The sequence below is a fragment of the Chrysochloris asiatica genome, unplaced genomic scaffold, assembly GCF_000296735.1.
Source record: "Chrysochloris asiatica unplaced genomic scaffold, ChrAsi1.0 scaffold00054, whole genome shotgun sequence".
NCBI lineage: Eukaryota > Metazoa > Chordata > Mammalia > Afrosoricida > Chrysochloridae > Chrysochloris > Chrysochloris asiatica.
Window position 1 is genome coordinate 11,569,035 of NW_006408572.1, and position 13,637 is coordinate 11,582,671.

General features: G+C 41.7%; 1 protein-coding gene across 1 annotated transcript in view; it reads left to right on the forward strand.

The window, feature by feature from the left end:
• Nucleotides 1-13,637, forward strand: part of WDR16 (WD repeat domain 16) — an 86,752-nt gene that overhangs the window by 35,283 nt on the left and 37,832 nt on the right. Inside the window, exons 9-10 of the mRNA XM_006863421.1 lie at nt 6,147-6,295; nt 10,523-10,668. Coding sequence (XP_006863483.1) covers nt 6,147-6,295; nt 10,523-10,668 — 295 coding nt within the window. The remainder of the gene's footprint in view (nt 1-6,146; nt 6,296-10,522; nt 10,669-13,637) is intronic.

Here is a 13,637-nt window from a genome sequence, read left to right on the forward strand (position 1 = left end):
TTCTTCTTCAAGTTTTTATTGTGAACTGAGTGGTAGTTTACATGGGAGAACAGTGGCTTTACACTCATCATTTCATTGCAATGATTACAATCTCCTCCGAGCATCATCATTCAACAGTATTTGCTTCCATTCCCTCTGTTTTTTTGTGTTTGTTTTTTTGTGGTTTTTTTTTTGGGGGGGTGTACACAGAAACACTCAGGAATGTATAATAATTTAAACAACCAAAGGGCTAGCCTCTTTTTAATATAAAATTTCCACACAGGTGTTTAGCTCGAGAAATGTTACTTTCTGTCTTACAGTCTTACTTTACTCTTTATTTATTATAGTCTGGGTGAAAGTTTACAGAACAAATCTGTTTTCCATTCAACAGTCTATGCACATTTTGTTTCATGACACTGATTGCAATCCCTTCATTGTAACAGCGCTCTTTGCACCTCCTCCCTGGATTCCTCATTTCCACTTATGCTTCTTTCCCATCCCTGCCTGCCTTCTATGCTTAGTTTTGGGACTAATACGGCCCTTTTGGTTTCCTGTGGCTGATTTTACATTCAGCGGTTCAAGCTCACCAGCTGCTTCTCAGAAATCCTATACAGGGTTGCTATGGGTCGGAACCGACTCAACAGCACTTAACAACACCCACAACATTCCTCTCTGTTGGTGTTTGTGATTTACTTCATAGGCCTGTCTGTTGTTGGTCTGAGAACTGATTCCCCGGGGTGAGTTCAGTTCTAGGCTTCAAGGGTGTCTAAGGGCCACAGCCTTGGGGATTCTACCAGTCATTCTGGTCTTTTGTGTGATTTTGAATTTTGCTCTACATTTTTTTAAACTTTTTATTGTGAATTGAGTGAAGGTTTACAGAGCAGATCATCAGTTTTATCTTCAGAAAATTATATACTTTGTTTCCTTGTAAGAATTGCAATGCCCTCCATGTACCAACAGTTAACAGTATTTCGAGTCCTGATGTGGCGCTGTGGGTTAATGCACCAGACTGCAAAGCCGTTTGAACTGCAAGGTTGTTGGTTCAAGCTCACCAGCTGCTCCTTGGAAAACCTATACAGGGTCACTATGGATTGGAACTGTCTCAATGGCACTTAACAACAACCTCTAATCACTTTAACTCGTGCATTCCTCCCTGTGTCTACTGTTACCTTCATCTTTTGTGTTGTTTTTCTTTTTACTTTTTATTGTAAATTGAGTGAAGACTTACAAAGCATGTCATCAGTTTTATGTTCAGTCCATCACATATTTTGTTTGATTTCAATGTGCCTTCATGTTTCCTCTGTTAACCTCCCTCGTGTTGTATATTGCCTGCCCTGTCACCCATGTTAACGTGTCTACCCTCTAACCTATAAATAATTTCCCCTTCCCACCATAATCATCATTGATTGTTTCTTTTGTTAAGAAAATCTTTTCTTTACTTTTTACAACATTGGTCCCATACAACATTTGTCCTTTTGTGATTGACTAATTTCACTCAATATAATATCCTCTGGGTTCATTCATGTTATGAGGTATTTCAAAGACTCATTGTTATTTCTTCAGTATTTCATAGTATTCCATTCTGTGTTATGTACCAAAGTTTGCTTAACAATTTTCTGTTGATGGGCATTTGTTGTTGTTGTTCTGTGCCGTGGAGTCGCTTCTGACTCATAGTGACCCTGTACAGGGTTTCCGAGGCTGTAAATCTTTACGGGAGCAGAAAGCCTCATCTTTCTCCTGTAGAACAGCTGACTGCCTCTATCTTTTTGATGTGTCTTATAGACAGCCTATTGAAGGATCCTGTTTTCTTATCCATTCTGCTCTCTGTTTCTTGACTGGTGCATTTACTCCATTTACATTGAGTGTAATTATCACTAAGTATGAATTGATTGCTGTCATTTTGCTGTGTGTGTGTTTTTTTGTGGTACTGCTTGTTCCACATAACTTTCTGTACTGAGTTCATTTTATTTATGGGTTTTCTTTTCATTTTCTTCATTTCTGTTTTGTTTATGTTCACTAAATCTTTCTGGTTTTCCTCTTTGTTTATTTTGATACACAGATATATTATTTTTCTTTGAGATTATAGTGCAATTTATTCATTTTTTTCTCTACTTAAAACAATCTTGAAATCTGCTTGACTTTACTAGCCATTTGGAACTTCTGTATTTATACTTTTTCCTCTTTTTGCATTGTAGTTGGATCCATTACACATTGATATTTCTGGTTCTCTATTTCCAGTCTTGTAGATCTGTTTTGCTTTAAATGCTTCAATATCTGGATTGAGTTCTGGATGGTATTAGCATGTATGTATGTTCATCTCAGGTTGTTGTCTGCTATTGTTGGTTCTCAGTCCAAAGAACATCCTTTAGTAGTTTTTGTAAACTTGATCTGTTTTTGTTGTTAAGTGCTGTCCAGTAGGTTCCAACCCATAGCAACCCTGCATAGGATTTCCAAAGAGCAGCTAGTGAACTTGAACCACCGACCTTGCGGTTCAAACCAACTTTGTAGTCAGGCACATTAACCCAAGCGCCACACCAGGACCCCAAACTTGGTCTAGTCATTACAAATTCCTTTAACTTCTGTTTATTAGGAAATGCCCTAATTTCATGGTTGTATTTGAGAAAAAATTTTGCTATGTATATGATTCTTGGTTGGCAATTTTTTTCTTTCAGAGTTTTGTATATGTCAACCATTGCCTTCTTGGCTACATGGTTTATGCTGAGAAATCAGAGCTTATTCATTTTTTTAAATTCATTTTTGTAGTTAACTTTTTGTTTTTCCCAAGCTGCTCCTAGGATTCTTTCCTTGTCTTTGATTTTGGAAAGTTTGATTATGATATAGCTTGGTGATTTTCTTTTGGGATCTATCCTGTTTGGGGTTCATTCAGCTTCTTGTATGCTTTTCTTTCTTATCTTTCATGATGTTAGGGAATTTTTTCTTCTAATAACTCTTCTACAATTTTTTCTGTGCTTTTTTATAGTCTCTGACTGTTCTGGAATTCTGATCCACCCATGTGTTGTTCCTCTTCATGGTGGAGGAGAAGAACTCTTAGACTTTCTTTGGATTTTTCATTCTTTTTTTCTGATTATTCTTCTAGCATACTAGTACTGACAGATTTGTCTTCACATTTTCACTACTTTGAATCTACTCTTTTGCCCTTTGAATGTATTGTCCATTTCTGAGTTCTGAGTATTAATCTTCTGGGTTTCTAGTTTCAGGTTTTATATTCTTTCAAAATTTACATTTATTTTGTCTGTTTGTTCTTGTGGTGTTTTCATGAATTCTTCTCAAGTTATTTCTGTGTTCTCTTTGCTTTCCTCGATCTTTCTGTCAATCCTTATAAGGTACCTAAATATTCTTTTGAATTCTTGTTCTGTTAGTTCCATTACCTTTTATTCCTCAGAAACATTTTCTGACTCTGCATCTTAGTCATTTGTTTAAGTCATGCTCTCCTGTTTCTTCATGTGAGCTATAAAATTGTCTGTTGTCTCCCAGACATTGTGGTGTTTTTGTATTTGTATTTAATTGAGTGTATGTTGAAGGAGTCCTGGTAGCATAGTGGTTAAAAATCGGGCTGCGAACCTTGCGGTCAGCAGTTCAAAACTACCAGCCGCTCTGTGGGAGAAAGATGAAGCTTTCTGCTACCATAAAGATTTACAGCTTTGGAAACCCTGTACAGGGTCACTATGGGTTGGAACCGACTCAACGACACTTAACAACAACAACAACAAATGTTGATGCGTTATTAGGTTTTCACCAATTGTCTCCTTTAAGTGTAGTTAGGAAATGGAAGTAAGCATGCTGTTCTTGTTCGCCGTTCGTGCATCTAAGTTTAGGGTGGGCTTGGCTGGTGCTGGCTGCCATCTATCATTGATCGTCATGTGATATAGGAGCTGGCATTAGCTCTTTTCCAGTGGGTTGAGCTGCAGTTTGGGAAAGATAAAACCCTTCCCACACACATACAAGAAAACAAAACAGAATAAGCAAACAAGAACCAACAATGAAAAAGTGAGAAAAAGGCAGCAACCACAAAAAAAGAATAACTACAAATGCAAAGAGGAACAGGGAAATGGAACTCTAGAAGAAAAAAAATAAAAGGAAGAAATTTAAAACCACTTAAGAATAGCTAAAAATAGGAATGCATAATGGTTACGAATCAGGCTGCTAATCTCACGGTCAGCAGTTCAAAACTCCCAGCTGTTCCGAGGGAGAAAGATGAGGCTTTCTGCTCCCGTAAAGATTTACAGCCTTGGAAACCCTGTACAGGGTCGCTATGGGTCAGAACTGACTCCACGGCACATAACAAAAATAGGAAAGAGGAACGGGAAAATGGAGGTATAGAAGAGAAAAATAAGAGAGGAAATAAAAGGAAGAAAAAAATTTTAAACACTTAGAAAAACCAGGGAGAGGTTTTTCTAAGATGAAAATAGAGAGTATAGAGTAAAGGAGGAAATCAGAAACAGAAGTAAAAAAGGAAAAGGAAAAGCAGAGCTATACAGGATAAAATTCAATGACGTGGAAATAGAAGAGGTAGGACACAGGTTAAACAAACAATGAAACAACAAAAGGAAAAACAAACACACAAAGTGCAGCTGTTGGACCTGGAGAGAAGCAAACTCTGGGGGCTACTCCAAGTCAAGGAACTACAGAGATGGGTGTGGGAGGGATGTGACAGCGGACTTCCTGGACCCAGACGGAGTTCCTAATGGTCTTGGTGTTATCTGTGCTCCAGACACTCAATCCAGAAGTAGTTCATGGAGTCCCTGGATGGAGCTGGTTTCAGTGTCTGTTAGGACCACAAGGAAGTGGGGGCAGGGTGACTGGTCGTGGTCTGCAGGGTCTGTAGATCTCGACTGGATCCCGCCTGAATCCAGGCACCAAACGGATGCACCAAAGCAGTGCAGCTGACTCACGCCTCACACTGGTGTGGCTCCCAGTCATGTGGATCTGAACTCCTAGAGATTGGGGTGGATGAGGGTGGGAACTGGCCACCCCTCTGGTCCCCAAGGGAGCATGGGGAAAAGAAGGAATGACATCTTTCCCACTGCTTGAGTAAATCTACTCTGCCAAGCCTCTTTCTGTTGCCAAAGCAGCTCATAAGATGGTCACGCTGCATCTGGACGGTTGTTCACAAGTCAGTCTCCGTCTCTTGCCATTCCTGCTCACCTTCAAGCACCAGCAAGCATTCAATTTACTTCTCTAACCTTTCCTCTGAAGTTCAGGGCTCCTGAATTTTCACCTATAATCTACTTCATTTGGTCTCTCCTATCTTTTTGTATGGAGTCCTGGTGTGGCGCTGTGGGATAAAGCACTGAGCTGCAAGGTCAGCTTGAACCACGAAGTTGGCAGTTCAAGCTCACCAAGCTACTCTTTGAAAACGCTGTACAGTGTTGCTATGAGTTGGAACCCACTTGACGGCACTTAACAACAACAACAATCTTTGTTATATAGGGTCCATATAGTGTAGTTGCCTAGTCTGCCATATTCCAGAAGTGGTTCTCAAAAGCTTTTAAGACTCCAATTACTACTCACTGGAGTCTTAAAATCCACAAAGACTTGTAGAACATTGTCTTTGTGCATTTTATTATTCTAATTGAACTAGATGTCTCCCAAGACTGTGGTTCTAAGTCCTTAAGCCCAATGATTCATTCTCTCAGAGTGTTTGGCTATAGTTAAGAAGCTTCCAGAACGCTGTAAGCTTTACAATATCCTTGAGTATATTTGCAGCACATACAAATACATATGTAGAAATAGCCTATGCTCAGCTTGCATGTGTACCTATGTATCTACTTGTAGATAGTATTTGTTATTACTACTATTGCAGCATTGTGTGTGTGATACAGTATCCACCCTTGTTGTCTTTTACTCTTGTGCACCTCCATCACTGGGAGACTTTAAAATGAACTTTTTCTTCTGAAAGAGCTTTGACCTACCCTCCCTAATAGAGAAGGATAATAAAAAATTAACTATAGGTGATTTGAGGTCATCAATGCTATTTTACCCAAAAGATTTGTAAGCTTATCAGGATTTCATATAGTCAGTGACATCTAAAAAACACACCCTCCCCTATGTCTTTGTGAAATACATTTTATTGTCAAATATGCATATGCGCAGCGCAGTGTGTTTTCTATGACTGCGTCTCTTAGCTCTCAATGGTCTCTTTGCAGTGGCACTGCTGAGCTATTTGCTACTTGCGCCAAGAAAGACATCAGAGTGTGGCACACACTGTCTAACAGGGAGCTGCTGAGGATCACTGTGCCCAACATGACGTGCCACGGCATTGATATAATGAGAGATGGGAAGAGCATTGTTTCAGGTAACATCTACCTGTCGAGATTTGGATTAATCTGTCTATGGTTTTAATTCTTGCCAGGCCTTCTACTGGGGTTTTGAACTGCTGCTTCTTGGCTCAGCTCTGACCAATGAAATTAAACTGGAACAGATCCAAATTTGTAAAACGTGGGTGGACCAAAAACTTATGGTTCAACACACTGCTAGAAACTTAATCTCCCTCGTAGAAAACCAGAGCAGCATGTGTGTTGCAGAGCAACCAAATCTCTTGACAAGCATGGTTGGAAACAATGGCGCCCTACTCAAAGATGGCAACCGGCCACACGTCTTTGAATGTGTGTTGACCTCCACAGTCCTGGCAATGATCCAGACTCCTGCATCAGACTTCTGAACGAGCTGACAATGCCTCCTCCAAGTCTCTCCATGGAATGAGATAAAGTCAGCTCTTTCAGCCCCTTTATCTTTCTTGTTCTGATTATTGACCCACTCGCCCAGTGCTGTCTATTGCAATTTCGTTTTGTTGACCGTAACTAAAAAGGTTTGAAGTTATCCACAAGGAAATCAGCTGGAATAGCCTTCCACTGCCCACCTCCTTCTTTCTTCTACTCTAAGCTGTCATTTGAGTTCTCCTCCAGCTGGGAGATTTTCTGATTTAGTAAGAATCAAATGGCAAATTTTCTTCTCCCAAATTGCTGCATATAGCATCTATCTTTCTCTAGAGTACAGAAAGTTAGTAATTGAATTACAAAGTATATATGAGGACCAACTGAGTACAGGGCACAAAAAATTAAGTGCAATAAATATCTGAATAAAACCAAGTTATAGTCGTAAGGGAATTTATTTTGAATGCAGTTTATTATTTTATGCCAAAGTATTATAGCATAGATTATAAACACCATGTTACTCAAACTTTCAATAATTTAACGTGCACCTCTGAAAATGCTTTAAATTTTCTATTAAATAACAATTTCTTCATATTTTCTTATGTCCAACACAAACATAAATTTCTCAGTGGTCAAAAGTAAATTTACTTGTTCACATCCATAAAAAGTCAAGAGGGTGAATCTTTAGATGATATCAAGAACCCATTTCATTCCCTCTTTTCTTGGCTCGGATTCAACCACAGGCTTGTCTTCTCCACCAGGAACTCTTTGATTACGTCACATCTCGAGCTAACACACTTAGGTCAAAAACCTTGGAGTCATCTTTGTCTTTGTCTCTTAAACCCCACATCCATATACCTCTAAAGGCTGTAACTTTCAAATGCATCCAGAATTTCATCATTTCTTATCATGTGCACCTCTGGTAGCATAGTGGTTACGAATCAGGCTGCTAACCTCAGGGTCAAAAGTTCAAAACTATCAGCTGTTCTGCGGGCAAAATATGAGGCTTTCTGCTCCCGTAAAGAGTTACAGCCTCGAAAACCCTGTACAGGGTTGCTATGAGTTGGAACAGACTCCATGGCATATAACAACAGCAACCCTTGTCCTAGCCACCATCAGCTTGCTCTTAGATTACTCAACAGTTTCCTACTTTTACCAAATGTGCCATGGGAATTCTCCTGGACTTCTAGCAAGGAGTTGCAGATTCAGGTGAGGTGTCGGGAACGCAAAACATGAACAAGACCACAGGAGTGTAAGAAAGCAGGTTTAATAGAAAGCGAAGTACACTCGATAGGCAAGCGAGTCGATCTCTGAAAGCCAGTGAAATACACATCGATCATGGCTGTCTTGGGGTATTTATTTTTTAACATGTCTATTTCTGACGTTTTCTTAGTTTATAGGCTTTTCTCCTTTTTGTCTCTTTATTTAATTATCTCATTCTACCTGTGGTTGGTGGTGGTTACCAGAGGGGTGGGGATGAGGGGGTGTCAGGTTTGCTCTTCCTTCCTTACTTCCCTGTCTATCACTACCACATCTCCCTGCAGCTACCTTTGCCCATTCTGCAGACTGCAAAGCTGTTTGAACTGCAAGCTCAGTGGTTCAAGCTCACCAGCTGCTCCTCGGAAACCCTATACAGGGTCGCTATGGGTCACAACCGACTGGACAGCACTTCACAACAACAACATAGCGTAGTGGTTACCAGTGGGGCTTCTAACTTCAACGTCAGCAGTTCGCAACTACCAGCGGTTCCTCAAGAGAAAGATGAAGCTTTCTGCTCCTGTAAAGATTTACAGCCTCAGAGCATAGAAACTCTATGCAGGGTCACTATGAGTCGGAACCAACTCAAAGGCATGCTACCACCATGTCATTTCTAAGGCTCAAAAGACAAAGTCCTTGCAGTGACTTCTTTTTTCTGCCACTTCCACCTTCTTGCCTCTGACTTGTCTCTTAGTACTCACCTCCTCTAGCCATACCTGCGCCTCTGCCGTTCCTCAGATACACTGGGCACAGGGCCTTTGCTCTAGTTGTTCTGTCTACGTGGAATGTTCTTCCCAGGTGTCCCCATGGCTCGCTCCCACACTCCCTCACTTCCTTCGGATCTTTGCCGAAGTGAGATCTAGTTTGAACCTTCTATTTACAACTGGTCAAGAGGCGACACTAAAGCCAGTCATGGGAAGAGTGTCCCAGACAAAGGGAACATGAAGTGCGAAAGCCTTGTGGTGGGAAATCACTGGGCCAGTATGTAAGAACTTGAGTGACATAGAAAAATTTACAAAGGTAGGTAGGGGACAGATACTAGTTACTATGTGGGTGGTGATGGTGGTGGTATATGTGTGCCATGTAGTCGATTCCAAATCATAGTGACCCTGTATAGAGTTTCCAAGGCTATAAATCTTTATGGGAGCAGAAAGCCTTATCTTTTTCCCATGGAGCAGCTGGTAGATTCTAGCTGCTGACCTTGCGGTTAACAATTCAATTTGTAACGCCACTATGCTACCAGAGCTCCTTAGTTATTATGTAGAACAAAGCAATTGGGATTTTTATTCTGAGTGCAGTGGGAAACCCTTTAAGAAGTTCTTTATCAGAGCAGTGACATGGTTTTTAAAAGTTCACATACCTCCTATATAGATTAAAAGTGATTAATAGTGGTGCTCTGGTAGCGTAGTGGTTACGAATCGGGCTGTGAACCTCAAGGTCAGCAGTTCGAAACTACCAGTTGTTGCGCGGGAGAAAGATGAGGCTTTCTGCTCCCTTAAAGATTTGTTGTTAAGTGCCATCAAGACGGTTCTGACCCATAGCGACCTTGTACAGAGTTTCCGAGGCTGTAAATCTTTACAGATTTACATTTCATATTCTTTTAATTTTTGAATTCTGTAATCCTTCAGTATGCAGTCAAATACTGTGTCCTTACAAAAGAAATGAAAGTTTATTAATTCAATAAATCTTTATTGAATACTATGTACAAAAAAGAGTTACAGCCTCGGAAACCCTGTACGGGGTCACTATGAGTCGGAACCGACTCCACGGCACATAACTACCAATAGTGGAACCAGATGCCTGGTGTGACACTGTATGATCAGCACTGGACTGTGAACCATAAGGCAGGCAGTTCAAACCTACCAACTGCTCCTCAGGAACCCTGTACAGGGTCACTGTGTGTCGGAACCAACGACACTTACCAACAATAATGGAAGCTGGAGAAGGAAGGTGTTATTTAGAATAATCCAAGAGAAATAGTGGTAACCGGGACCAGAAGGACCGCAGTGGAGGGGTTGAAAAGTGATCATATTCTGGATATTTTCAAAAGGTACAACTGATGGAATTTGTGGATGGATTAAATTTGTTGTGTGTGGGGGTGGTGGTGGGTGTGGAATAGAAAGAAATCAAGGATGTCTCAGATGCTCATGGTTTGAGCATTGGACGGAGAGGATGGTGGCAACTTTGATTGAGATGTGGAAGCGGGTGGAGTAAGGAGCATCAGATTCGAGGGTGCAAGGTAGAAAGTCAGTTCTTTATCTGAAAATGTGCAATTACCATCCCAGGGATGGTATCAGCTAGACAGTTGAGTGCACAAGTCTAGCCCACAGAGAGTTGGGAGCTGGCCTCCCTACTTCCCTCCCTCCTGTCTCTTACCAAGTGTAGGTTCAAGTAGGACCAAGAACTCTTTACCCTCAGCCAGGGGGCACCAGGAGCCTGTGGGGGATGAGATTACTGGCAGTTGGTGGGGGCTTCATTTTTGTTCCATCGTCATCACCACTCCCCAGTCCTGACACCCACTAATGATGTAGGTGAGCAGTACTTAGTGGTGTAGGGGAGAGGTGGAGTATACTGATCCCTCCTGGTTTTTTTCTGTTTCTCTTCCATGTCAGCGTGGGATGATGGCAGAATCCGAGCCTTTACCCCAGAGACAGGCCAACTGATGTATATCATTAACAACGCTCACAGGATTGGGGTGACCGCCATCGCCACCACCAGCGACTGCAAAAGGGTCATCAGTGGCGGCGGGGAAGGGGAGGTACTGTTCTTAAAGCAGAGTCTTTCTAAATATAGCCCTTGATTTAGAGCAACTGCCTCACAGGAGGCTGTCAATTTGATTTTTCAGTATGTACCTGTATGCAGATTCAGGCAGGGCTGGATGAAGATTTTGATTAAATTCTAAAAGACATCATTAATTAGATTCCTAATACTATATGCATATATGAGGGGGCTTCAAGAAGTTTTTTTTGGGGGGGTAAGGTGGGGGGCAATATTCCATGATCTTTCATTCCATTGCTCCATGAGCTTTTTTGAAGCCCCCTTGTGTCTGTTCACAGAGGACAGGCATGAATTCCGATTCCATATGGAATTGAGCTGTGACCCCAGATTGCGCTTGTTCTTGGCCAGGTCCACGCTGATAACCTGTCACCTGCGGGGCAGGGAGCAGGGAGAGTTGGAGTTGTCTCTCTCACAGATCACCATTTCATAATTTACTTTGCAAAATAAGCCTGAAAGGGGTTATTTGCTCTTCAAGACCCTCTCTCCAGCTCTCCATGACTGGAGCTATTCTGGTAAACAAAAGGCAATAGGGTATTTGTTCATAATTGTTGTTGTTAAGTGCCATCGAGTCGGTTCCAACCCATAGCGACCCTGTATAGGGTTTCCGAGGGTGTAAATCTTTACGGGAGTAGAAAGCCTCATCTTTCTCCCGCGGTGCAGCTGGTAGTTTCGAGCCGCTGACCTTAAGGTTCGCAGCCCGATTCGTAAATAATACCAAGGTCTAAATTCAAAGAATGGTGTTTTGCCAGAGTTTAGGGATAATTGTTTATTTTTCCCCAAGGACCACGTTATGTTCTGTTAATATTAAGTGCTGTTGAGTCATTTCCGACTCATAGAGACCCTGTGTAGGGTTTCTGAGGAACAGCTGGTGGGTTTGAACCACTAACATTGTGGTTAGCAGTCCAGTGCTTATCCTACAGTGCCACATCAAGACTCCAAGGACAAGAGTTATACAAATTGCCTTTATCTTCTAAGGCAGATGTTATTTTTTAAATGAACTCCAACCAGATGTTCTGATCATTATGTTATCATTACACGCAGCCTTCTTGTCCATCACTTAGCAGAGCCTCCAAGGCCTTTCCCTCACACGTTTGTCTGAGCCTCTCCCCTCCCACTGGTTTCTTACTCTACAGCCTCCTGTTTCTCTAGGAATTCAGTTTTCTTAGCTGCTTGTTTTTTTTTTGTTTTTTGTTTTGTCTGCCTTCTCTTTTCTGCCCTGCCAAAGGAAGAACTTCCCAGGAAGAAGAAAAACATCGTGTCCTGATGTAACCTTTAGAAGAGTTTTAGACAAGAAAGTTTAGAGGCTGAAGAGTTTGGGTTCTGGAGTCCCTTTGCCTGGGCTCAAATTTCAATTCCAGTATGGATGTGTGCGTGATCTGAGGCACATTCTTTAACCTCCTGTCTTAGTTACCTGGTGCCGCTGTAACAAGTATCACAAGTTGTTGTTAAGTGCCATAGAGTCTGTTCTGACTCATAGTGACCCTGTTGTATAGGAGTTCTGAGAAGCAGCCGGTGTGTTTGAACTGACCTCTTAGTGGTTCGCAGTCCAATGCTGATCCTACAGCGCCACACCAGAAGTCTAGGTGGCTTTAAAAAACAGAAATTTATTTATTCACAGTTGTAGAGACTGACCATCCAAATCAGGGTTTTGATAATTTTGTTTCTTCCTTATTGTAGCCCTAGATGTTCCCTGGTTCCTTGGGGTTCTTAGGTGTTCCTTGGCTTTTAGACAACCTTCACATGACACTTTCCCCCCTATTTCTGTGTTTATTCTCCTTTCTATGTCTCGGATCCACCCTCCACTGATAGGACATTTCTTAGCATGACAAAACCCCTATTTCCAAACTGGATAACATCCTCAGGTAGGAGGGCCAGAAATCAAGTACTAATTTTGGGAGGATGTAATTCTACCCACAGCACCTGTTGGTGTTTTATGTGCTTCCATTTCCTCAGGGGTAAAGTGAAGGTGATAATACTCTGATCAATAAGATATATTACATGCCTCATTTTGTACTGTAGGAAAAAGATGTGGCCGTCTGCTTCCGTAAAGACGACAGTTCTACTCTATCCAAGGTCACCCTGAGTCAGAATCGACTCGACGGCAATGGATTTGGTTTTGGTATTTTGTACTGTCTTTAAAACCAGGTGTTTACACTGACAGCACACCTCTTTCTGGACTAACCTCATTCCAGGGGACGCTGCATAGACGCAGCTCTGGCCCGAGACCATCCCCTGCTCTCTGCCTGCTATTGCCCCATCTCTTAGTGTCCTTGTCATGTCAACCAAGCTCTTGCTTGCTCCCTCATCCTTTTGGGTCATCTACTTGGCTGATTTCAAAATTTGGCTTGGACCAGACCATCTACATTCTACATGCCTAACCCAGATTTGATAAGAGCTTCTCCTTGCATTCCTATAGAATGAGCCCACCTTCAAGGCCTTTGTAATATAAGCACTAGTGACCAGGACTCCTAGTCAGCAAGTACTCATTGATAAGAATGTACTGGTTGCTAAAACAATGAAGTACTTCTATATTCAGTTGTTGCTGTTGTTAGGTGCAGTCAAGTTAATTCCGAATCATAGCGACCTTATGCATAACAGAACAAAACACTGCCCAATCCCACACCATGCTCACAATCATTGTTAAACTTGAGTTCATTACTGCTGTCACTGTGCCAATCCATCTTGCTGGGGGTCTTCCTCTTTTCCCCTAACCCTCCAATCTACCTAGCATGATATCCTTCTCCAAGGATTGGTCCCTCCGAACAATACATCTGAAGTATGAGAGACAAAGTCTCACCATCCTGGCTTAGATTTACAGCCTCAGAAACCCTGTACAGGGTCGCTATGGGTCGGAACTGACTCGATGGCACATAACAACAACAACAATACTTTTAATATTCTCCTCCAACACCATAACTCAAATGCATCAATTCTTCTATGGTCTTCCTT